This window comes from Myodes glareolus, chromosome 2 (assembly GCF_982192425.1).
Source record: "Myodes glareolus chromosome 2, mMyoGla1.1, whole genome shotgun sequence".
In the NCBI taxonomy this organism is placed as follows: domain Eukaryota; kingdom Metazoa; phylum Chordata; class Mammalia; order Rodentia; family Cricetidae; genus Myodes; species Myodes glareolus.
Genome location: NC_142027.1, coordinates 24798516 through 24826367, shown reverse-complemented (window position 1 = coordinate 24826367; position 27852 = coordinate 24798516). Strand labels below are relative to the sequence as shown.

The following is a 27852-nucleotide window of genomic DNA, read 5'->3' as shown; positions in this document are numbered from 1 at the left end:
GTTGCAATAGAATACCAGGGACAGAATTCAAGTAGAAGAGGGCAGAAAGAAAATGAGCATAAGACATAGGAATCAGCAATATAGAATTGAAATCTTATACAATACATATCTATATTTACAATCTATATGTTTATAACAATATTGGGTATGATGGTCGGATGATTTTAAACATTGCTACCAAGACATTAAAATGGGGGCAGAAGAGTCTTCAACAAATGAAACTGAGTCAACTAGATATTTACATGAAAACGATGGAAGTTTTACTCCTCTGAAACACCACATAGAACATCTAACCCCCAATGGGTCGTATACTAAAATTTAAGAGCCATTAGGAGAAAATACAGAAGTAATCTTCATTGTGTTATGTTAAACAATATCTCAAGTATGGTACCAAAAGCTAAAGAGCAAGAAAAACAGAAAAATTGGAATACTATAAAATTATAAACATTTAGGATTCAACTAATACCATAAAAATGAAAATACCATGCACACAATGATAGAATATATATTTAGAAGTCATATTTGGTTAAAAGACTCATTCAGAAATTATGTAAACATTTAAAATATATTAAGTAGCAATAACCAATTATTAAAAAACAGACAAACTATTTAAATAGACATTTCTTTAAAGAGAAATAGATAGAACCAACAAGCGCATTAAAAGATCTTGGTGTCATCCACTATAAGACAAATGTAAATGAAAAATTACAGTGTGAATCTACTTCATCTTCACTAATGACTAATACTTAAAAAAACACAAGCAGACATAATATCAAAATATTGGAGCCATTTATTTATTGATATTGTGTGAGTAAAATTGTGCATGGTTTTGGGCAAGCAGTTGCCAGCTTCTCACATTATTAGATGTAGAATTACCGTATATCAAGAAGAAACAAAAAATATTTTTTTCAAAGAATCACACACAAGTGTTTGCAAAAGTATTACTCATACTATGCCCAAAGTAGAAACAGCTCAAAAACCCAGCAGTAAATGTGGAAGTGTAGATAATTTATAAATGGGCTAGTATTTTGTGATAAAAAGAAATAAATTACAGATAATTGTTACAACTTAAACCATGTGCTCTTCTTTACATGCTAGATATGTGAGTTTTCTTCTTTTAAACAGGAGTAATAATCCCTTAAGATTTATAAAACTGGGCCAACCAGATGGCTCAGCTGGTAAAGGCACTTGCTGAACAAGCATGAAGGCTTGAGTTTGATCCAAGGAACCCATAAAAGTTGAAACAGAGAACAGACTGAAAAGTTGTCCTCTGATGTCTGCATGCACCCTGTGGCACTCATGTGCACAAGAACACACTGTTTCTTCAAGAACTACAGAACTTCCTGGGTATGATAGTAAAAGAAAAAAAATAAAAATAAATTCTTTGCAAAACATCCAATAGTCTCTATATGAAGAAAGATAAAAAGAATATAAAAATACAGATGGCAAAATACACTTACTTTTTCCTCAGAAAGGGCTTTGATGTATTTTCTCCCAACTTTTTTTTTCATGGTCCATGAAATCGCCCTCATTTTTTTACCTAGATTTCCTCCATTATTTGAGGTTTTATTTTGTTCTTCACTTCCATTGGTTAGTTCCCCTTCATGGACCTAATGGAGTTTTTTTTTTTTTAAGAAAAAAGAAGATAAAATTATAAAGAATAAAAAATCATTTGTTTGAGTTGTGTGCTTTTCAGTACTAGGGATTTTACGTGCTAAACAAGGGCAGCACATCTAATCCCTGTGTCCAACCCTAAGAACATTCATTGATAACCTCCTTAGGGAGAATCCAAGTCTGGATATTTTGGTCATTATGTGCTGTACACATTCTGGGCACAGTACATATTGTTGAGCATTTCCAGCTGGCTACCTACATAAGAAACTTGCTTGAGAGCTCTCATCTTTGCATGCGAAAATTTTTGAGGATTTCAGCAATGGTTTAATAGCTTTGTTATTCATTTTAGTTCTTGATTTTGAGACGATCAAAACAGAAGTAACCATCAGGCTACAAGTAACGCATGAGTTACAGCTATATGATGGGAGGTAGTTTAGCTGTGGCAGGATTAGAAAACCCTAATCATCCTTCTGTGATGGAAGAGCATTATATTAGCCTCTTGCATCTCAAAGGAATTTGCATGGTCATAGCGATTTTTTAAGAAGTTTGGAAGTTAATTAAATCAGTTGAAATCTACAATATTTTCATCTGACTAAGTGTGTGCATGTTCATTGTTCACTTTAAGTAACAGTAAATAATACTGGCTCAACCCACTAATAGAGAAATTCTCATGTAATATATAGACTGTATGTATTTAATAATTAAGTCTTTTATTTGTTTTGCTGTTACTGTGTGCTCATTAACAATCTTCCTTATAAGGCAGTAGTCTCTGCTATGACTCAGAGCAAAACACAAGTAAGGGTGTTTGCCTACAAAGCTCAACAGCATAGCATAAATAAATCAATGTGATATGATATAATTAATGATGAGGAACTTCTCTGTAGTGATCTTAAATGCTTTAGTCTGAAAGCTTAACCACATAATTAACATTATTATTAATCAATGTTTATAAAACATGTGTTCCATCATATAGAATCTGTGTAAAATAGCATACCTTTATGAACTTACTCTTTGCTGCTTATCAGATTACAAAGCAGCATCTTCAATATTAGGGAACAGTTTGTTTTAACGAGTCATTTGTGGTGATTCTGACTCACAGATGGACAACAAAACTTAAAAGAAATGGTAAGAAAATATTGCCATGGTTGTGCATCTCCTTTACCTCTGAAGGTTCTCACTGAAGTCTGGACATGTTTTGCCTTGGCTACATCGAGATAGCCAAGGATCTAATAAGCTATCTAGGTCTCCAGTTAAAATGTAGTAATAGTGAAGAAGTATCAGATTCATCATTCTCCATGCCTGTCCACGCTTCCTGTTGTTTATTTGATGTACTCATCTTCTCTGCTCTTATTTCATTTGAAAAGTTGTTTGCTCGTTTATTGTTCATCTGCATCTCACACATGACACAAGTTCTATGAGAATAAAGGCTTTGTCTGTATGTTTTATTTTGTCTTAAGACTGCTTGAAGGCATGTTAACTGGTGCTCAGTGTCCTCTAAGCAGAGGAAATTCCGATGTGAAAATGGAGACAGCTCCTCTCTCCCCTGGAGGACATATTTGGATTAGATGTTCTTGGTACCACAGATGTGCAAGCCATGAACTCTGAAGGTCACCTGCTTTAGTACGGCCCACCATGCTTGATGGGTGGACAGCCTGTCATTCCCAGAACACAAAAAATGACTGGAAACTTCTGGGTAGTGAGCTTTAATATTTTAATATGAGAGTTTAACCACATAGTTAACATCATTATTAATCAATATTATATTTTGCTTCATATCTTACCCCAAATTGCCTATGATAAATATGAATGGACAGCCAATTTAAGCCCTCATTGCACATTATTAATTTCTACATTCAAGGTTATAAAGGCAGAGTCTTTGCTTAATTCAAAATACCAGAATAAAATTTGATTTGGAAGCATTCAAATTTTAGTTAGCCTTTTTCTTCTCTCTTTTCTTTGCTTTTAACTTTATTGTTTTAATTGAAAAATTATTTTACTAACTGAAATAAATACGAGAGTATATTATTTAGTTAAAACCGATATTGTTACTATTATTTAAGCTTCAAATAAAGCAATACAAATACTGTTTGGCTTTCTCATAATTATTTATAGAGGCTTCAAAGAAACTGTCTCCATATATTGTAAATTGTTTTCTTTTCTGTGAAGTTCTCCAAAGCCTGGACTATATTTCTGTCTAGGATTTACAATTCTGTTGTTTTCATCATCTTTTTAGGCAATATTGCTGCAGTCTCCAGACCTTATGAAGTAGGCATTTTCATCTTTCATTGCAACAGGACTTTGGAGTAGTTAACAGAAACCCTGCCATTATGTAAGTACCTGTGAAAAGGGTGAAAAATTGATGCTGGGTTTCTGAGAAATGAGAAACTATTTTATCAGCTCTTCTCCATGCTTTAACAAATTACAAGGCCATTACTACTTATTCCATTGACAGTGAATGAGCTTGAGAAGCTTACATAGATTTCCTAAAAACTAAATAGTAGCAGGATACACTGTACATGGCTATAGCGAGTTAAAAGTTTATCTGAAACCCTAAGTGGAAATAAAGTGTCATAAGTAAATTCCTCTCTGTGTATTTACACATGTATATACACACAAACATAAACAGGTGTTTATACATATATACGTGTGTGTGAGAGAGAGTATGTATATAACTATATCTTTTTGGAGCCCATTCCCTATGGTAGGATAACTTGCTCAACCTTGATGCAGAGGGAAGGGACTTGGTCATGCCTCAACTTCATATGGCAGGCTTAGGTGACTCCCTATGGGAGGCCTTATCTTCTCTGAGTAATGGATGGGGATGGGGAGGTGGTGAGAACACAAGGAGGGGAGGGATGAAGTAACTGTGGTTGGTGTAAAATGAATAAAAAAAATTTAAGTTAAATAAATAAATATAGAGAAAGTAAAAAGTGATTGCAATGGTTGGTGTTTACAATCAATTTGGGAACATCTAGAATCACTAAGAATTGAACCTGTGTGCAAGCATTTGGGGGATGATCTTGATTATCCATTTGAGATGGGAATTTCCACCTGCTCTAGCCACCATTCCCTGGCTAGGCTTTATAAATGGAGAAAGGAAACTGAGCATGTGTTCATTGCTCACAGCTCCTTGACTCTGTATGTGACACCACCTGCTGCTTTATATTCCTGCACCTTTGACTTTCCCACCCTGATGGACTGGGATTTTTAACTGTGTCTGAAATAACCCCATTCTCCCTAGAGTTGCTCTTGGCAGCATATTTTGTTACAACAGCAGGAGAAGAATCTAAGACAAGTGTGTTGTATGTGTGTGTGTGTGTGTGTGTGTGTGCGCGTGTGTGTGTGTGTGTGAGATAGCTGATGTATATATTACATAAGTCAATATGTTATACATATAGGTGCATGTTAATGGATATATTAAAATAATATTATATGAAATGATATTTTTAATTATTAGAATATCCCTTGTTGAGGGAAAAATAGCATATTATATATAGATGCATCTGTATGTAAGGTTTATATAACCTGTTTATCTAAAAGCAACTATTAGTGAGTTCACTGAGTTAGGGTAGGGTGAGGATTAGGTTTAATAATGAATAGTGTTGCATTCTTAGTTTTCTCGATGTGAATCCCTCCTACTATTTAACTAGTTACTGTTCCTTTCCTTAGTCATCCATCCCAAGTGGTGGCTCATAAATAAAATGGTATAACAGAGTGGCAGACAGTAAAGCCAGAGAAAAGGTTGGGCTCTACCTTAATCATTTCTCTGTAGTAGAAAAGCAACTTTGCTTAGTGAACAGATCTATCCCTTCAAAAATAAAATTGAAATGCCAATAGTTCCAATAGTTCTCAATAGACAATCAATTGGTTGCATTATGCTTTCTTTATGATAAGTAATTAATTAAATGTAAATATAAATAGTTATTTTTATTATATACAAATTTTAATGTTATGGTGAACTTTGCTTAGGCACATACAAATTGTGCATAGTTTACCAATATGTTTGTAATGGTAACCAATAAGGCTTTTAATGCATACAGTAGACATGGCAGAGTTCAGTGGAGTAGCTACATGCTCGTCTTATCAGAATAACCATCAAGCCCATTTAACAACTTAGCATGCCGTCATCTCCTGCATGTGTATTGTTTAGCAAGGAAATGCTCAAGAGACCTGGAACTGTCACGGTAACTTTGCATTAGAAGAATATTTAAATTGTCACTAACTTTAAATTCATGTTCTGCCCAAACATTGAGAAGATTTTTTAGATAGTTGTTTACCTCTTAATGCCCAACATGATATTAGGCCCTAATTGCTCATTTATTTCAAAATTTTATAAGAGTCTACATGACTTTAAAATGTATTTAAATTCCTTAGCTAACATTTAAACTTTGACAATATGCTATTATAATGTTCATAAAGATAGAATAAAACACTAACCTCAGGTGAGTTGTCAGATTTGGATGTGGAATTATTCCGAAAACGATCAAAATTCCCAAAACTGCTGCTGCGCTGTAAAATTGGAAAAGGAAAAGAAACTTAAGGTTTGACTTTCACCACTGAAAGTACTAAATTTATTACAGCTTCTCTGAAATGCATTTTGAATATGTGGGCTATGGAAAGTCCTTCTCTGGACTCTCAATAGGCATTGGAGGCATAAACATTAATCATATTTTATACTAAAACTTGCTAAAATATCTTCCTTTGATTTGTGTAATAGTGGTGAATTTTTTTAAATTAACTTATAGTATTTATCACTTGACAAAAGCAACTGAAGCATCTGACGATTCTAAACGGAGCCTCCTTTAAACAAGTTGAACAGGCAACAACAAAGCCAACAACCAATAAAGATACAACAATGGAACAAAGCAAGCGACTGACTGATTTCTTCAGCCTCCTAAGATAGGTTTGCTTAAAAACAAAAATAACGCAAGTACATTTCCCACTAGTAAATCTTGTAAACTTTAACGTCTCTGCCCATAATCGGAAAGAGAATGCACAGATGTATGCCTAGCTTGAGAGTAACACTGAATTTCTTCACGTTTTCACGTGGGATTGCACTGAGATCCCACTCCCCTTCCCCATTCTGCAGGTCATCTCCCCTCATTGACTTCACGGAGAAGCTTCACATGTTAGCAGACTGAATTTACATTCTTATGCTTACTCACTCTGGGTAAGTAATTATAAATAATCTTAAGATGCTTCAAAGTAAATGGCTCTCCTGAATACATTTTCAAAATTTTTCAAAATCACTGATTCAAAAGATTGACTTTCTCACTATCAATTTGATTTTATGCATTGTTTAGGATGGCGGGATTCTAATCTTATGGTGTGTGTGCATGCTTGTGTGTGTGTGTGTGTGTGTGTGTGTGTGTGTACCTATAAATCCAAAGAAGATATCTTTTTTTATTTGTTTGTTTTTGAGGCAGGATTTTTCTGTAGCTTTGGAGCCTGTCCTGGAGCTAGCTCTTGTAGACCAGGCTGGTCTTGAACTCAGGGTGAGTTCTACCTCCTGAGTTCTGAGATTAAAGGCATGTACCACCACCAACTGGCTCCAAAATTACCGTGTCCTAAGGACTATGCATCATTTCAAGGAAATATACTTTTGAAATGAACAGTTTTTACTGGAAAGGTAACCTAGTAACTTGAAAAAAGGTATATAGCAGTAGTCATTAATTTATAGAGTTTAATTTAATAAATAGTAATAAATTTATAAAAAATATTAAATTATTAAAAATTAAATAATTAAATTATTTAAAAAATATTTTTAATAAATTTAAATTAATTGAATTAATTTAATAGTTTTAATTTAATCTATAGAGTTTGTTCTTGTCCACCCAGAATCAGAGGTCACTTTAGCTAGTCTTTCCCAGAGAATCCTAGTCCTTAGACTCATTCTCCGACACCTCTCACCACCACTGCCTTTAAAATTCCTTATTTTCCGTGTACAATGGGTTGAAATTAAAGAGATCCTGGACGTGTGACAACTAGTGAGCCTGACAGTCTTTGTGCTCCAGAATCTTGCTCCAAGCGTGATGGCTGTGCAGACGCAGCACCTTTGGCAGAGGCCTCCTGTGCTGAACAGGCACACAGCTCTGCTTGCTTGTGGTGAGAGGAGAGCTGAGGTAGCTGAAATTGTGTTTCACAGCGGAAAATACCAAGTCAGTTCTCATAGAGCGTTCCAACTTAGAGACACACCCACGGTGTGAATCACTTTGACGTGCCTAGTAGGCGTATCCATCAGGCCATCATTGATCTGAGTTCAGGTGGAAGTGAGGAAACAGCTGTCCTGCTTGAAGATTCATACATCACGGACACCTATTACTCTACTGTATACTTAAGACGTTCTTATGGCCTGTTGGAACCTAGGCCGGTGGCAATTTAGTAGCCTATATCCAGCCTGATGCTGCCTATTACATATTAATGAGAGTTACAAAATGGCTCCCACTGCTAGATAATGGGGCCTATTGCATGGGAGGGCACGGAATAGATTTCACGTCAGCGTTTCTCTATACTTACAGTCTTCCATTAAGTAATCAATAGCCACCACCTTTTCAAATTAATTCTGCCCCTGTTATACCAATAAAGAAAAACAGATACACAAACAGTGATTTTAGAGAGAGAAAGAAAACTTCTGCTTTGGGTCCCGCCAGTCCTGTCAGAACTAATTTCACAAGAACTTTAAGGTAGGTGAGTCTGTCTGTCCATCCTAAGATTCTCGTAAGAAACAAATTTCAGTACCTATTTAAAAGAGTATTTAATATATTTCATTACCCACTATGAAAATCAGTTACAGTCCAGAAAGATGGTTTCATAATATATTTATAGGTTATAACTTGTGTTAGAAAGGAGTTAATGCCTACTGTGAGGTATAGACAAGGAGTAGTTTTATAATTTTTGCTGTCAAATTTTATAGTGAAAAGGTAAAATGTGTGGAATCAAAGCCTGCTTCTTACATAGTAGTCCTTAATAAATGAGAATATGCTTGAATATTCACAAATATGTATTGTAGTGCAATCATTTTGCAGATACTAGCTGGTGACAGAAGCTCCCATCAAGATAAAGCAATTACGTGAAGAACTGTCTCTGGACAAAGCAGTGTGACTAAAAAAGCAAGTCACATGTTAGATAATATCTGAGAATGGTAGCATTAGGACATGTTTGCTCTTTATGCTGCGTATAAGTATATTCAGGGACTTCGAGTGTAGCACAGAAATAAAACACACACTTTGCATGATCAGTGACTTAGGTTCAAACCCAGCTCAACCTCAGCAAAATAAAGTATACAGTCCTTATATGTTTAGAATACCATTTATAAAATGCCACTACAAGAAATTTGTCACCGTCCCATAAATTTTCATATATATATATATATATATATATATATATATATATATATATATATATGTATTTTCTCATAACAACTAAATTTTTAAATTTTTGGATATGAGTGAATGTTTGTATACACATATACATCATATTCATTGCAATATTTTGCCAACATTCATCAAAAAGATACTAACTGAGTAGTATGTGTATGGATCAATGGCGAAATATTGAAATTCATCTTTCCCTAATTCAATAGAACCATCCCATGATACAGTGAAAATGCAAACAACAAAACAGAAGAAAGGATCCAGAACAGGCCACCATTTATCTAAGCATATGTCTCATGAAGGCAAATGCAGGATTCCTCTCACAGAGCTGTGTGAGAAATGAGTAGGGGTGACAGGAAAGAAAATATATTCCTCTGAATATACTTTGTTTCATAGATTTGAACACAAAGCTATGCGAAAGCTTCACAAATTCATAAATCCAATTCAATCAAAAGAAGAATCCCTGAACTTTACAATCCAAATGAAACAAATATACCTACTTCTAAATCAAGATGAATGTTTAAGGGAAAAACTTATTATAAGTTATTTTTTAAAAAAGCAGTTTGATAGTCTGTACATAGTAATGTTGCAAGGAGAAGATGGAATGCAAACTAAACGTTAACCTGTTTCCACCTGTTGTGCCCAGTAGTACTGGTGCATGTGTAAGCATTAACAATTAAAGCGAGTACCAGTACAATAACATTTGAAGTCAACATTCTCACACTATATTGAGAGCAATGCAGATGTGAAATAAAATGCCTAAATAAGATCTGGAATCTTAAATTTCATTTGAAAACACCAGTGATGTTGAAGAAGGGCTGTCTGTTGGTTCCCAGCCATCTGGCTAGCTTAGACCCAAAATAATCACACAGAAGCTGTATTAATTAAATCTCTGCTTGTCCCATTAGGTTTAGATTCTTATTTTCTAACTCTTATATTAATTTAACCCATTTCTATTAATTTGTTATATTACCATGTGGCTGTGGCTTACGGAATAAAGTTCCCAGCATCTGTCGCTGGTGGCTCCATGGCTTCTCTCTAACTCTACTTTCCTCCTCCTATGCTATAGGCCAAGCCAGTTCTTTATTCATTAACCAATAAAAGCAACACATAGACAGAAGGACCTCCCACATCCTGATGTACCTCCACTTAAAATGCTCCCATACATGCTCTACTCATAAACATAATGGTCTGGAACAATGACGGCCCAGTCTTGTGTCACTTTAGTTCACAAACTACATCCTATGCACACATTTTCAAAATGGAAGCAGATCTCTTCTGAACTAAGACAGAAACATAGTACGATGCCTGTTGCCTTGTCAATCCACAGACGTGACTGCCAAATACATAAGGGGCTCTATGGAATTTGTTTAGCATTTGAATAGATTGTAGCCCAAGCCATGCTATTTAGTTTCTGTAAATATAATAATACATGTAACATATTGTGAAATAGTTGCAGCATATTTTAACAGGTCAGAATTCACTGATTTTTAATCATCCTGAAGAGAAACACATCAGTTATTGTATTGAAAAACATCACAGCTGTATTTTGAAAATAGACAAAAATAAAAGACAACAAACTGTCTTTTCTGAATGAAATATATTTCAGAGTAACTACAAAATTTATTGTAGAAAATTATTCCAAATATGTATATATTCTGTTTCTTAAAATTGATGAACTTACAAAATTACTATTTTGCAGATCTCTACTTATACTGCATATAGTAAGTGCTTAATGTCTAAACAAAGAGAAGCAGCCAGAATATGTGCTTTATGATGGAAGCACTGTATATCTCCTATAAGATGATCTTCAGAGGGAAGGAGAGATGACACGGAAAGATGTATGGGCATGGGGGCAGGATCAAAGGGTAGAACTAACCACAGTTCTCTCTCTACGATATTTTAGTTAATACACAGACGTGAAAGTCTGTTCAGTAATGTGAAGAGGATTTAGTTAGCTAGAAAAATCCAGATGGGAAAAACTCAGCACAAATAACTTCTTTTTTTCCCACTTGACTAACAGATGGAAATTGAAAAGAAAAAGAACAGGTAAGTTATAAATTTTTTAAATTAAGAGCCTTCATCAGTTAGATCAACCAAATACAATGTGGGTATCATTTGTGTATAGATCAAATAAATCACCACCAAAACCATCAAAAGTATAATTGAGGAAAGTTTACGATGAATGGCTATTTGTTGATGCTGAATAAACATCAACAAATTATTTTCAATTTATACTATAGAAAATTTTGTGACAGGTAGTAAGTGTGTTGGCAAAAAAAACCACAGCTGTCATTTGATGGCTAGCTGTCTTGTACATATTTAGTATAGATTATAGTACTCTATTTTTGCACATGCTTGAAATTTTCTGAGAAAAAACACTTAGTATATTTATGTGTGTTTGTGTCAAACATTTATACATACAAATACATAGGTGACTAGAAGATAATTTGTTAAAATGTAATAGTCTGTTGAATTTTTAGTAAATCAATTTTTAAAAATTTCATATTTTTCTTGGTTTGTAATTTCTTGTACTCTGTGTCACTGGGATATAAAATGGAGGTTTTGAAAATCAGAATTCATTCTTAAAGATTTATTTATTGTATTTGTTTATGTGTATTTATGTGCCTTCGGAAATAATGTCAATCGTAGGAGTGTTGAAAGGATGCATCCTCTCACCACTACACTTTAAAATATTCCTGAAATTAATAATAACAACAGTCCTGGAGGATGAGGAGAAAGGCGTGCAGATAGGTGATGTGTGGATCAATACCTTGTGTTTCACTGATGACAGAACACTACTTGCTGAAAGTCCAAATGAGCTGTAGGCCATGGTGGCAGAAAGTGAAAACATTGATATGAAGTAAACCTCAAGAAGACTAAGATACAGCACATGGGAAGGGCACACAAGGATTTTAATATTGTAATAAAGAATCAGAACCCCAAGCAAACAGCTTGACTTTGAGTATCTGGGAAGAAACCTAATTTCAAAACTATTTCAGACATCAAGAGGCAGATAGGAATAGTGAGGGCTGCATTCCAGGTAATAGGAAAGGTTTGGTCAACATGAGACATAATGGTAACAACAAATACAAGTATATGAGAACTTGTCTAGAGCTGCCTTCCTTACCACTCTGAAACCTGGACAATGAAACGCTCCTCAGAAGAGCAACTAAATATGTTTGAGATGGCATGTCTCAGGAGGATTCTGGGTATCACATGAAGAAATAGGCTGTGCAGTGATGACATTAAGAAACGTCTCCATCTACAGAAGGAAATAAACTACAGGATACAGCAATGGCACTTGAGATACGTTGGTCATGTTATAAGAATGAATGACAGCAGATACCCAAAGATAGTACTGTTTGGAGGAGTACACAGGATAAGGCAAATAGGAAGGCCCCAAAAATGCTGAATAGATAGCATAAAGGAAGACTGGAATCTTGGGTATGAGGATAACACTAGTATCTAGGACTGCCCAGGATAGAAACAACTAGGGAATCACCATGAATGGGCTGCCCATGCATGCTTAAGCATGTCCAGGGCATAAATGATCATGATGGTGACACATACATCAGTGCTGGCAGAGGCCAGGGGCATATTGGTCCCCCAGCAATGGAGTTTCAGGCAGTTGTGAGCAGTATAGGGTTGGTTTTAGAAACTGAATCTGGGTCCCCTACAAGATCAATAAGCTCTCTTTACCGCTGACCCATCTCTCCAGCCTCCTAAAATCTAAATCTTTGGGTTGGAGAGATGGTTCAGAGATTAAGAGCACTACCCGTTCTTCCAAAAGTTCTGAGTTCAATTCCCAGGAACCATATGGTGGCTCAAAGGCATCTGTGATGAGATCTGGTGCCCTCTGGAGGAAGAGTCCTGGTCAGATGTCGTTATCAACTTGGACCAGAAAACCCAATATGAGCAAGTTAAACAGAACCCTATCTATGGGCTGCCTATGTATGCTTCAGCATTGCCAGGGCATGAATTTCTTGTATAACTGTGGCTTTGGATTATCTGCTCCAAAGTCTATATGTGGTCCCTTGATCACAGTTTTCTGTTTTCATATTGATGTGGGATACCCTTATGTATACTGTAAAAAATAAAAGATGTTTTATTATCACTGGTTAATAAAGAAGTTGATTTGGCCAATAGCCAGGTAGAATAAACCCAGGTGGGAAATCCAAGCTAAGATGAAAGTGAAAGGAAGGCAGGGTCTAGGAGATACCAGCAGCCTCCTGGGAAGCAAGAGGTGACCTGCTTGGTAAAATATACAATAATAGAAATGGGTTGATTTAAATTGTAAGAGCTAGTTAATAATAAGCCTGAGCTAATAGGTCAAACAGTTTGTAATTAATATTGAGCCTCAGAGTGAATATTCAGGAATCTGCAGGTGGGAGAGAAACCTTCAGTTACAAATGTTATAGTCTCCTTGGAGGAGTTGGTGTCAACTGGAGTGTTTGAACACAATACAAGTAACAGACTTAGGGAATCCATCCATTAGTCTCTAGTCATCTCTAGTTTTGCATAACAACCTTAGTTCTGTAGATTGTTATTTCACATGCAAGTGGCAGCATTGTTAGTAATCACTGGTCCATCTGGACAAGCAGTCTGGTGTAAGGGTTACAATTTGAATAAAAATCAAAGCAACAACTGCACAAAGCATCCTTGAAAATCCTCCACCCTGAGGTCATCCTCTCCGCCAAGCCATCTCTCACAGAATTTTAGTCTAGTCTTTTCATTTCCAGATTAGCTGCCTCTGAACAGGATGGAAGGATGGAACTAAATAGACTTTTTTTTAAACCACTCAGCTGTCTGTATTATGAACATGAAAGAAAACTATGGAATCTCCTTTAAAAGTATGAATCAAGCTTTTGGCCAAAACCAGGAGATTTGATCTTACATTTCTGTCTTACCCAGCTACCAGCTTTTAGGGTTGCCAGATAAAATCTTATCTCCACCATGACTTTCAAATTTGAGTAAAGCATCGGTAGAAGTGTCAATCTATTTCAAACGAAATATTTGCATATGTGAGTCAGACACCCACAGTATTTTGAAGTACACTGACAAATTGAAGATTATATGTGCTTAACTGCCAAGAAGTTTTCACATTGAAATATTACCCATAAGAAGACATTTGTTAGTATCCACTCTTCATATCAAAATCCTGTTTGAGCTCACCATAAATGTTGTTTTATAAAAAGCTAAATCCCAACAAGTCTGTCACCCTTTATCCAAAAGCATTCGAGGATTTAATTGTTCTGGCTGACTCAGGTGCTAAGACGTTGGAGAGAATCAAATTTAAATCACTTAAAATAATCTGTTAGGATTGCCTCAGCGTTAAATAATTACAGCCTCATGTGGTGCCAATGGAAAACAGTACGTGGAGTGTGAGGGAACTTCAAGCTAAAAAAAAACAACCAGAACTGCACATTCCTGCCTTCGGCACTAGCATTACAAAGGCATAAAGGCAATGCAGAGAAAATAAAAGGATCCAAACAACACAACACAAATCAGTGTTATGGATATTTTCAGTGTGTGCACCTGGCCTCTAGGAACCAACACTAGCTGGTTGCTTCCTGACCTCATCAGCTTCCTATCAACTGTCAAACACATGGAGGGTGGTGCTACCGCTGGAGTCTGAAGTTTACTCAGAGCTTCCATAGTGAAACTTTAGTTTTAGAATTTTATGTGCCACTAAAAGGTTTCCTGTAAATTGAAAGTACTTCAGAGATTACTCAAGGGAGAGGGGAAGAACTTCAATAATAACAGAAAATGGTCAATGCAAAACGTTATTGATAACAGTTGATTTTATGTGTTAAACAAGTTCTTAGAGTAAAAAGAGTATGTAAGATTCTCAACTTTACCTCTATGTGATCTGCCATGATGTGTCATTATTTTAGAGTGTAACTGAAGACTGTAAGTTATGTTACAGTTCTAGCAATTCAGTAGAAAGTACTCTATTCTATTATTATGAGGAGTTCATAAGCAATATTTTCATTTGCTTTAAATACATTTTTTTTTCAAATTCATATACCAGTATGCTAGTGTGGACAGTTTGTTTAAAAGCTTTCTGAGGAGTCATACAGAGAAATGTTCAGACATTACTTCTAGGCTTCGGAAGTCCTGGCTACCTGTGTGCATAGTGTTTATAAGATACAATTAGTTCTTGGAAAGATGGAGGACATAGGAGGAAAGACACAGGAAACCAAGGTAACAAGGCTGATGTATCTGCCTTCCTTACCAAAAGATGAAGTTTCCTTCCGCTATTTTCACATGACTAATCTTGGCTTCTGTGGACTATGGTACGAGAAGGCTGTGCAAAGGATAGATGATTCAAATCTCTAACAAGAAAAAAATATGCATTCTTCCCAATAAGTTTAGAAGATAATTTTGGGACATACTTGTTTTTTTAATCTATGAATAAATATTAAATATGATTTTAACTGATCATGCTATTACTGAGTTGAATCTTCTAATTATTTAGGCAGTTAACTAAACTTCAAAAGCATAATCGTTCTGTATTGGCATTTTGAGTATGATATGGCTAATAACCAAAGTAATTTTTAAGATCCTGGCAAAAGAAAGCAACTAGGGCTGGGTCTGGTGGCATGTGCCTTTAATTCCAGCACTTGGGAGACAAAGGCAAGTGGAACTCTGTGTGCCTGAGACCAGCCTGGTTTACAAAGTGAGTTCCAGGACAATCAAGGCTGTGATGAAAAAAACAAAAACAAAAACAAAAAACAAAACAAAAACACAGTTTCAAGAAACAAACAAACAAAGCAACTATTACTTAGCAGAAGAACTTCAAATACTGTTACCTTGCTAAATTAGCCCAAATTGTAAATTAAAAAACTCTCTGGTTTCCTTAATAAGTGCCTAATTTTTCAGATTGTACCATTGCAACTGAAATTATACCATAGAACCAAATAGAGCAGCATTAATCTAAATGAAAATGTATGAAGCAGTAGTTAAGTCCATCCAATTTTGGTATTAGGAGAGTTCAAAGAGATAAGAGTGACTTGTCACTTATTTACTGAACAACTCCTTGTAGAAGCTAATATCTAAGACCTTTTTTAACTTTTTCAATAGTTATAGGTGGAAAAACACTGCAAAGTGGTAATGAAATCGTGATCAGCATGGTGAAAAGGTTGTGGCACTTCCAACTCCAAGATATTTTGAACACAGTAAATCATTTAATACATTTTTTTCAAACTTTAGGTCTTTAAAACATCACCTAATAGCTTTGTCAGTCTTGTATTACTACAACTAAATCTTTCATTAGGGTTAATATATGACGATGTGGTGTGTGATATATATTGTATAATATTATATATTAATGTAGAATATATATGCTCACAAAGAGGTGATGTTTGTGTATAGTACTCATCACTGTGAAATCATAGTTAAAGAGGTGGAAATTAACTTGGGAAAAAAGAATATACTCCCTGATTTTCCCAGAAGACACTCAGGAGCACACCATGTAAGTCCCCTACATTTTAAACAAGTTCTGCTTTCAGGTGGCCTCTGCGTACAAAGTGACCTTTCTAAAGGTCTCCCCAAAGGGTATTTTAGTCATTCAGTGAGATCTCCTTGAACACAAGTGATGACAAACAATAAGCTAATTCGCATCAAGTTTTTTTTTAAGTCATTTTTACTACTTTTAAATGGGTGGGTTTGATGCATGATTTTGGTGGCCCTGATTAATGGGCACCGGCAGCCCAGCTCCTGGAGTTGTAATGTGTCTGTGAGCTTCCCTTCAGCCGAACTCCACCATTAATCCAGTGGCATATGTCAGCTCAGCAAAGCAAGGTCACTCTTCTGCTTCAAGGGGAACCTTTTTAGAAATAATAAAACTGACAGAAAGTTCTTTTTTGCATGTTTTATGCTGCCTGGGGTTGAGTGGTGCAGTTAATATCATAAAGCTTATAAACACCCCTTCGCAGGCAGCAGCTGCTGCCACAGGGCTTAGGAATTTAAACGTTTTCTTTTTTTTTCTCTTAGTAAGAACAGACATGTTTATGTGTGGTAAATATATGATATGCATTCCCAAACAGGGAAAGAGTATGTGGGAATAAATAGTACTAGGGAGCCTGGGTGCTAGGATTTTTTGGCTTTGCCAGTTCATCAAGTATATTTGTTTTTCTTTCAGCAAATTTACATCTGGTTACATGTGTATCTCAGTGTATTGAGAGATACATAGTGTTAGAAATAAATTAAGCTAATGAATACTCTGTGACCTACAATGTCATGGCTCATAAATGTAGTATATCTAGTTCTGAAGGAATATTTTTTAAATTATAAACGTTTGTTTCATTGCTAATGGCTACTTTAAATTGGTAGATAATAGTAATAAGAAGGTAATAAGTAATAACGAGCTAATCTTCGAGTAATTTCTAGCTACCCTAACTTAAACAACTCAAACAAAAGCTATCATTGAACCAAAGAAATCCAATAGCTATGCAGATCTAACAAAGAACATATATACGCATAGACATTACACAATTTAACAATTTCAACATATATTATGTTTATATTGTTTTTACTTAGAAAGTCAACTGTAATAGGAAAATATTTCTGGAAAATCCTGTAATCTTTCAGTTTGTTCTTTAGAGGTTAGTATCTAATTTCTATCACTGTGAATTATAAAATAATATTTTTATATTTAACTCAAGGTTAAATATGCCTTGAGTCTTATTCTAGATAATAAAACTATGTAATTACAGAAATAAAATTCATTATTTGCTGTTTTTCACTTTATTTCATAGAGAAAAGCTATTAGAAGTAACACCAGTTAGTAATTTGGGTCAGTCCTTCTAGGAAACCAATGTCTCTGGGTCAGGTCTGGGAATTTTATCAGGCTCACAGAAATAAACAACCTCAGGTTGACTCACAAGCAAGACCAGATGGTGACACTGTCAAATATCTCCTTCCTGTGAGAACTTCCTCTCTTGAGGAGAATGCATACTGTAGACCAATGAAAGAACTTTCTTCCTTGGAAGAAATGGCACCCAAGGCAGCAGGTCACTGCTGGGACATGGTTTGGTTAGTGTAGCTGGATAACGGTGAAGTCAATTAAGTCAAGACTGGAGACACGATGCTATTTCCAGTTGCATCTCAGGTAGTGAGCAAGTATGCAGAGCTAAATGGGATGTTTGCTTCTGCTCTTTGCATCTCTGCAGTCATGGGTGTAATTTTCTCCCCCCATACAAATGTGTGTGTATGTGTGTCTGTGTGTGTGTAATGTTCCCTACAAAACAACACTGTCCTGCAAACAATCTTTTATGCCTTTTCCATTATGATCTACTATTTGATTGCTGTCTTGTTTCATTGCAATCTGATTCTAGAAACGGTTGCTCTGTTTGTGTGTGTGTGTGTCACCCAGATCTTTATCGTGGATGGGTCTTCTGGTTTCTCTGAAGTAGGTCACTTCAGTAAATGACTAACATTACCCATTAGTCATGCCGCACACAGTGCACACATACTGAAAGATCACTGCAATGTGCACTCTGTAAATGCTTTTGGTGGTAGTCAGCAAAAGGAAGAGAAAGCCAGTGTAGTTTGGAAGTCAGAAAGGCCTCTTCAATCCATCCTGAGTTCCCTCCGAGTCCAAGGGTACAATGAGTAAGATCTATCTCCGCTTCTTGGCAAGAGAGCTAGTTTGAGTGAAGCTAACTATAGCCAGGAAAACAGAGCAACTCTGGAATAACTATTGCAAGATTAGAAAATGGGGAAGATCATCTACTGAACATAGATGAAGGCCAGGAAATATCCGCATGCTAATAACCTATAAGAAGCCTACATGACAGGTTTTTATACAGTCCCTTTTCCAATCATTACACCAAGGCTAAAATGAGGTTTAACAAACTCCTCACAGTCCTCTGGTTAGGAAATACCAAAAATCATTCCTTCAAGCCTCGCTCTGTGTGACTCTGGTCCATGTTGCCTACTGCTCTGCCAGATGACCACTTCTACTTCGTGTTGGAGTGACTGATGAAGGCTTCCTGAAGATGACAATCTGGCTAGGTAATAAAACAGGTGTGAGTTCATGAATACACAAGAATCATTCCAGAGTAAGAACAGCAGACAGTGTGGTTGTAGCATCAGGAAGAAGGGTCTTCATGAACCACCTAAATCAGACTGCGAGTTCATGGGTATCTTTGTAAAGCACCTCAGAGGATCCTAATATGTAACCATAAAGCACTGCCTAAGGTTATAGAACAGATTTTTTTCCCTTATGTATTTCAAATGATGCCTTATGGCAGCTACTGGAATAGAGCAGGGGTACATTCTCATGAGAAAAGATGAGTGTGAAGGGGGCAGGAGGGTGTGAGAAAGGGGGAGCATGCCATGTAATCTGGAGTGCAGGTCAAATATGGGGCGACCATGAGAAGAAAGGAACCAAAGACAACTGGAAGAAAAGCAGCAGCTGGAGATAAAATCCGCACCTCCACAGGCTGGAGCACTTAACAGTCCTAGCGCTGTTATTGGCTAAACTGTGTTGCCCCCAAACCCTGCTGTCTTCTAACTTGAGAGTTTCAGAAGGTAACTGTGTGAAGTTAAAAACTTCAAAGAGATTATTAACTTCAAAAAAATATATAACCATTGAGTTTTCCCTAATCAAATCCTATTGGTTTCTTTTCAGGATGCTGTCAGTGATACAAAAAGAGATCCTGGGGGAAAATGCACAGGAAAAGACAACACTGGGCATCCATCTATGGGTAAACTGGGAGCTGTGTGACAGGTTCATCCCTTGCAGACCTCATTGGAAGCCAAGCCTCCTAACATGTAAAGTTTGGAGGAGGAGGACTTAACCATAAGACAGTAGCTTTCTTCATCTATCTAAGAATCATCCCAACTACCACCACAGACAATTTCAAAGCATTCATTTTTCCTAATGGAGGACAGCTTTTTTTCTTTAATAAGAAGTGTCCATGAATGACTTATTTCTAAAAATCCACCCGAGTCCGTAATTCTAGCAAGTGGGAGAAATGGATCAGTTTGGTAATGCGTACTTGGAAACTTAGATAGACTGCTTATGGACTTGATTCCCTGTGGATAATGAAGCTATTTATCTCTAAATCAGGGATAGATATAAGGGAAAGATACTTGAGTACTCGGTTTTAACGCACAGAGTGCAATAGTAGTTGAGGTGGCTGTATATTCTTCCTACGGGATATCATCCAAATCCTAGGATGAGAGGAAGCTATGCTTTCCTAATTCTCCCACCATCCTTTGATTTTTCTGCATACTTACTTAGTACTTCCTAAATATTGGCAATCTCTTGGCCCTAAATTCTTTGCTACTTGCTTGAGATTAAAATTTAATTTTTGATTTACATTCTTTAAGATGGGAAAATCTAAAGCAAATTAGTGATCTGTTGGAAAGAGTGTTCATCACTAAAAATAGTTCAAAATTTTCATCAATTTAACAGTGAGCTGAATAAGCTATGAGTTCATTTTTTAATTGAAGTACCCTAAAATTGAAATAAAATTCAATAGAAATAATTGTATTTTGAAGGAGGAAGTAATAGCCCTCCAGAAGTTGTGTGTTAATGATGGGTGATTTTCTTCCAAGGAGTGAGCAGTAAAGTTGAGCCATTTCTACTTAGAATAAGTGGACAAGCAGAATACAAATGCAGTGTCGAGTAGTAGCAGTCAGAACGTTTGGCATTTAAAGTGTGGATGCTGTTGAAAGTGACGCGTTCTGTAAGACAGAGGACAGAGTCAAAGATGTTTCAATGGCCCGTCCAAGATACTGCTTTCCCTTGATGGATCAACAGATTTTCAGCATTTATTATTTAAAGCTAAACAGTCGTCTGAATTCATCTTAATTAGTGTTATAAAATTAAGCCCTAGGAAATACAGCAGCAACACTAGGGCACAGATTTGGTTATAGAAGCACTATCATGTTAAAATCAAACCCAAAATCCAAAAATAGGGGTGCTTTTTGGTGTTGGTGGTGCTGAGGGGGTTTGTTTGTTTGTTTGTTTTGTTTTGTTTTTCAAGGGAGGGTTTTTCTGTGTAGCTTTAGAGCCTGTACTAGAACTCGCTCTGTAGACCAGGTTGAGCTCAAACTCACAAGAGAGTGTCCTGTCCCTGCCTCCTGGTACTGGGATTAAAGGCACATGCCACCACTGCCCAAGTAAGACCAAAATAGTTTTTAACCTTGAGTGAAATATTTCACATATATGGGATTACACTGCTCTCTATATAAGAGTACTCATTTTGGTACCAACCAGGAATCTTTCTTTCTACTGCTTAACTTTTATAATAATGGCAAGTACTATGTATGTCATGGGGCATGAAGTTATCAACAGTCTACCCAACTGTGAACCCGTGAACTACATCAATTAACAACATGGTCAGATACGTCCATGGGTTCAATAGAGGCACAACTGTTGGGGTTTGGTAACAAACTGCTTTCTGATTGTATTTGAGGCCTGATTCATAGGAAACTCATACCTGTTATTGTAAATCTGCTTACGACCTGATGATTGAGGTGCTTACAAGCCACAGTGGTGACCCTAAAAGTATTCTTCTCTTAAGCAGATATAGCATCAAACTGTCCTCTAAATCTTTATACCAATATATTGGTGCAGCTCTCAGACTTCACCAGAGAAGTATCTTTGTGCAGTGGGTGGTGGTTAATGCAGAAACTCCTAAGAGATCAGTTTTCAGATTGTCAGAGGATTGTTCAGCCACAAATTGGGACAACTGCATCATTCCACCCACAAAGCTCTAGGGGCCATTATGGGAGAGGGTACAGAAGGGTAATGAGTCAGAGGTTAGGGAGGAACAGAACAACAGTGTCTTCGGGCCCTGACAAAACCCCTGCTTCAAGACCTCACAGCACCCGCGTTTGTCTGCACATGGATCTGCATGCGATAATGCTCAGCAACATTCTAGCGTCGGGGGTGGAGTCTCACAAACTCCCACCCCTGCCTGAGGAGCTATGGGCAGTTGATAGCTTCTGAGGGATGAAGAGTTAGCTTTCATAGGTCAACCACACCCTAGTGGATGACCCCAATCCTATGAATATTTGGACACCACTGAGTCAGTTTTCTTGAAAGGTGTGGCCTTGGTAGGTCAATCACACCTTAATGGATGACCCAATCCCATGAACATGGGCAGCACAAATTGGATTAGGTGGGTTATTAAAAAGGATACAAATGATTATTTTTGACAGGTAAGAAAAGCTTAACACAGTTCTAAATGCTGAACTTTAGACACATATAATACTTGAACTGTATCTGGAAAGAACTGGGGGGGGGTGATTTGATCAAATTTGTTGTGTAAAATTCCCAAGGATTTAACGAACATAGGCTTCTCATGCAAATGCCTTATCTTAAATAAGTACCAGGTCGTGAAATGCCCTCCATTTCCTTGTACCTGGTTAAATAAGAGTTAAAGTGCATTTTAACAGTCTTGATACAAAAAAGCAATGCAGACAGCTCTTTAATGCCACAACTATGTGTCATCCCTGTCTAGGAGCATAAATTTGCACAGCGGGCAGTGCAGTGAAAACAGCTCATCATCAACTCATCACCTCTCATCATTGCTGGGATCAAATGCAAATGGGAAAGAATGCCACTTCAGTCACTGCTAGTGAAAATTAGCATCTGTGACACTAATGCTGTCTCATTTTGTATGCACTTTAGATTAAAAAGAACCTTTTTTAAAAAGCTATTTCAAGAAGTGCCATTATTCCAATGTTTCCCTTTACAATGACAGTGGTATTGAATCTCCTTAACTCCAAGAAGATCCCGGTTAAAATGCATTCACGCAGATTACCATACTAGATATATTAAGACTGTTTTGTCCTAATTACAGTTCCAAATTTCATCTGTGCGTTCCATTTTCTTTTTCTTCTCAAACTTTCTAGCATATTCCCTCACCTGGATCAAATATTGACCTCGGGGAAACAATAAGCTTTCTAAGAATCTTGCCCAGCCTTGCGCATAATGGATTTATTCTTCAACACTCAGAAATGAACTAAAGATGGATTTAGACACATACACACAAACAACTTACTGTGATGAATCACATGGAATAGACTCACAAAACTTTTTATTTTTCAAATATTAGTCAAGACCCTACTATGTTGGAAAGCTAAGCAAATTATAATATTTTGAAACCATTTGACAACTTAAAAAAATGTACACAATTCCATGTCTTGAAATTTGCAGCTAAGGAACCTGGAGAGATTTCATGGGTACAATTCCAGAATTTAGTTGGTAGAGAGGGACCTTAAATTCCTTTTCAAAGTACAAATGTCCCTAAAGATAGATGCTCTGTAGTCTTTAAAATTCCTCTGGCATTTAAGAGACACTGACAGCACAATTCCCAGTACTGTGATAGTGGAAATTGGTATCATAAGTTTTTCATATGACATTTTTCATCTATGCATCTTTTGTTACGTTAACTGATTTTGTTAAATATATGTAATCTTTTATATTCATTTGCCTCTTCATTTATGAAGCTAGATATGAGTTGTTATCCAAGAGAGTTGTGGCAACTATTAAATAGAGTAGAAAATCCATGAAGAGCAACTGTTAGGTAATAAAATCATAATAAACACAGCAGAAAAAATAAACATGTTAGATAAGCACAAGAAAAACTATGTCCTATAATTATTTGAACATTTATAGGTCATTAAAAACAGTATAGATAAAAAGGTTATGGAGACTGCATATGGATATGCTTACAAGTCTCTAGATCATTGTCAACATTGAGCACCAGTGCTAAAATAGTACAAATAAAACACAATAAAAAGGTATGGGGTATTAAACAAGGTTATTTCTAAGTAAAAAATGTAGGCTGCTCAGCCACTATTCATTAAGTTTCACTTTTATTTGAAAATTACCTATATGGTTCTGGGGCACATTAAATTTGTAAGAATTTATTAACCCTTTAATATATATTGTTAGGTATTTTATAATATGTCTTTAGATACTTTTGGTTACCCAATATGGAAGAACATTGGTTTCTCACTCTCAACCTATATGTTGTTATTTAATAATATACCTGAAAGATGTTCATCTTGTATATACGCTACTTCAGTAAAATAAACTTTAGTAGAATGGAGAAACAGTGTTTAAGACAGAGGTACACCATAAATGATAAAATAAGATGTGAGAAAACTATTACTTGTTTTGAAGTTTTACTCACTGGTATGTTTATTGATAAATACTATAAACAAAAAATAATACATTGCTTCGTAGGTAGAATTCTCTAAAAATCTATTATTGCATATTAGATTTGTGAATATTCTAATGTCACAACTATAAAATGTATTAGAAAATACTAATAACAAAGTCTCTTTCTTTAACTTTATTTTCAACTAATATCTAAGAAACAAAAATTGTACACGGTCTGGCTTCCCTACAGTGTTTTGCTACATGCATCATTTTTGTAAGTGCTTAAATCAAACACATGTCTTCTAAACATTTATCAATTTATTTTGTGTGTGTATGTGTGCATGCACATGTGGATGGATGTAGAGGTTCCTTACATGTGTGTGCATGTGTATGTGAAGGCCATTGGACAGCCGCTGCTGTTTTTCCTCCTAGGTTGTTGTCTGTCTTGGTATTTGAAGCAGTGGCTCGCACAGGTTTGAAAATCCATTGTCATTTCCTTTAGGCTAGGCAGGCTGCCCGGCTCGGTCCAGGATTATGCCTGGATCTGCCACCCCAGTGCTGGGATTACAGGCACAGAATACCACACTGTCATTTTTCATGTAGTTTCTGAGGATAAAATGCTTGTGTAGAAAGCACATTATAGATTGAGCTGTACCTAGACCCTTGACTTAGCATTTCATTAGAAGATGCTACATTTTAATTACACATAGTAATCCCATTATGCAGTAGCATCCAAGAACTTCTTATTCCCACCTAATTTTAGTGCCCACTGGTGTTCTATTTAAATAAAAAGTTAACTAGTTTTTGTTTCAGGTAACATTAGGTTTCATAGTTTTCTCCTGTGTATGTGGAACTGGAGGATTAAACCTGTGGATGCAGTCAGGGCTGTGCTGCCCAACTACAGCCACAACCAAAATTTATAGATTTAAATACCCCAGAGGATTAGATATTCTTTCCCTCATTGTTGATGTCACAATTTAAAAAAAAAGAAAAAGAAAAACAAAAGAAACACTTCCATACTCTTGCGAGTACCCTGCAAAAATAAATGGCTATGGCTCAGGGTATGGAAAATATTATCTGATAGATATTCAGTATAAACAGCAACACCCCGTATTTCAGGCCAGTTTCTTGGTAGCTCTATTTTGTCTTTCTTAGATAGGTATCACATCACAAACCCTTGTTAGGTATGGAGGATTTTATATTCCTTCTATTAGCCGTGTGTGTAGGGATAAGAAAAGAACATTTTCCTGCCATCCTTCATGGATTATACCCTTAACTCATAAAATATTCAAAACTTCTCTATGGCAAAATAAATATGAATTAAAAGGAGTTGTTTCTAAGACATAGTTATATTACATGGAGGACTATTAGTTCCATAGCAAAAATTTTAAAGCTATATATGTTTACATATTTTCTGTGTTATTATTTTTTGTGATATATTAGGCACATCAAGTGCGTTTTTATTTTATAAATGAGGAAGTCAATAAGATAGTTCACATCTTTTATATAATAATTACTGTGCTTAGCCCATTGCAAATAATAAAAGGTAATTTTGAAAATAGTTTGGTGACATAAACATTCTAATCACAATCTGTGTGTCACGGTCCTCATGAAATAGTCAGATGTCATACTTAAAGCATTTGGAGGAAAACTATTGCTTTATTTTGATTTTTATAGTATCTATGAAAGCTATTGTCAACTGAACATTTATTTCACTTAGAGTTATTTTTCATACAAGTAATAACATGAGTAAATGTACGTGAAAATTTGAAATTTTTTGTATATTTTGGGATATGTTGCTTTGAATTTCCATTTTAATAGGAAAAAGATGGAAATTGCAATTTACTATTCTATAATACTTATATAAGAGGCTTCTCTAAACTTTGCTGGAATTTTGTATTAGAAATATTGAAATTCATCTAGTTTTAGTTTTCCACATTTGGAAATAGTTTATTCTCTTTATTTATAAATAAATAAATTTATTTATTGCTACACATGTTTATGTGTTTCTAAATACAAAATTTTACGTTTATAAATAAAGAGAATTTATTTTGCTTCAGATTTGTTGAGGAAGGTTGCAAAACATTGAACATTGTCTCAAGTCACCTCAATTCAGAAGTACAAAATCAATTTCTAAACAGTTTCTCTGACAATAACAAATAAAAGCTGATAAGAAAATATCAACTCTTTAAAAATATTCAGAATCTACTACTATTTATTGCACAAACAACAAAAAGATTGAATTTTCATTGACTGGAGAAGCATTAGAAATGTATAAACAAAGCAGATAATTTCTGACATTGGAACTTCATTCTAAAGAAATTAATGTTGCTGGTAAAACTAACGGTGCCATAATAAAAGGTAACCTTGGCTTGTCTATATTTTAGTGAAAATTATTAACAAGAGAAAGAATAAAAAAGAGTATTCTACATAAGATTGACTTATCCAATTTACTAACTTGTAATTTTGTTGCTTCTCAAAATAGGACACAAAACTTTCTCTAGTGACAATGTGTAAATGCATGTCTACAACAAGATATCATAGTATAACATTCAAACTACAAAAAGAAAATAAAATTAACCCCCAAACTCTCCATTTACAGCTTTCTTATAAATATGTATTTGAAATGCCTAAAATTTAACAAATAAAATAATTTATTCACTACTCTGGAAAGACATTGAACACCTCAATAATGAAAACTGTCCAAAGAAAGTCTATGATATCAATGGCTTATGCAGAGACCACCAAACAGATTTTTGTGAAATTATCTAAACCCAAACTTAACTACCAACATGAATAATTGAATCTAATACACAATTGTGAAGACCATAATTGCCCACTGGTATCTAATTTGGCCAGGTGAATTTTTCCATAGGTTTTATGATGTACTAAGCTCTCTACTTGAATAAACTTACAAAAAAAAAACCAGATAAAATATTATGTATGTATGTGTGGGGTGATAGTATAGGTTGTGTGTGTGCATGTATGTGTGCACATGTGTGTAGTGTGTGACTGTGTGTGTATGTTTAAAAGTCTGTGTGTTTGAGTAAGTGAGTGAGTTTGTATATATGACTATGTATGCGTTTATATATGGTATATGTATGTGTTAATGTGTGTATTATGTGTGTGTTTGTATGTATGTTTGTATGTATGTATGTGTGTGTGTACAATTTACAATCTAGTAAGAAGTCTCAGTTTATTTAACTCTGTTAGGAATCACCTTACCTTCGGTTTTTGGTGTTTCTCTTTCTCTGAGGCATTAGATGGCTTCCTCTTTAGCATTTTGAATTCAGGCCACCTCTAGTGTACACAGTTTCTGCTGCTACAGAGACAACTGAAAGCAGACGGCAGTTGCTGTCTGTGATGTACAGCACCAGATAGCTCTGAGCCCTGTGATGCGGCACTTCCTCCTTTGGTCAGGATGTGACTTCATATCTACTTGGGTAAACGTTCCTTTTTTCTTCCCTCTTCTACCTTACCGTAATGATTTAGCAAGTCTGTACTTTCGTCTCTGTGCTGTATCCTGTAATTCCTATCTCTTACCTTTGGCATGCCTACATTAATCCTTCATGCCTACAAATCATTAAGGGTATAATGATCTTAAAAATAAAGCTTACTTTCTCAGTTTATATAAAAATGAAAGAATTTAACATATTAAATAAGAAGGTATAAGATCTGAACCAATCAGTGTAATCAAACAGAACATTGTGGACTTTCATTATCAAAACTAAG

The 27852-nt window shown here is 35.6% G+C and overlaps 1 protein-coding gene across 1 annotated transcript in view; it reads right to left on the bottom strand.

Moving 5' to 3' along the window:
• Samsn1 (SAM domain, SH3 domain and nuclear localization signals 1) overlaps window positions 1-27506 on the bottom strand; it is a 51414-nt gene extending 23908 nt beyond the window's left edge. The window contains exons 1-3 of the mRNA XM_048422565.3: window positions 27346-27506; window positions 6052-6123; window positions 1461-1610 (exon numbers count right to left, since the gene is read on the bottom strand). Of these exons, the coding sequence (XP_048278522.3) occupies window positions 1461-1610; window positions 6052-6123; window positions 27346-27402 (279 nt within the window). The 5' untranslated portion in view covers window positions 27403-27506. The remainder of the gene's footprint in view (window positions 1-1460; window positions 1611-6051; window positions 6124-27345) is intronic.
• Window positions 27507-27852: the final 346 nt, after the last annotated feature.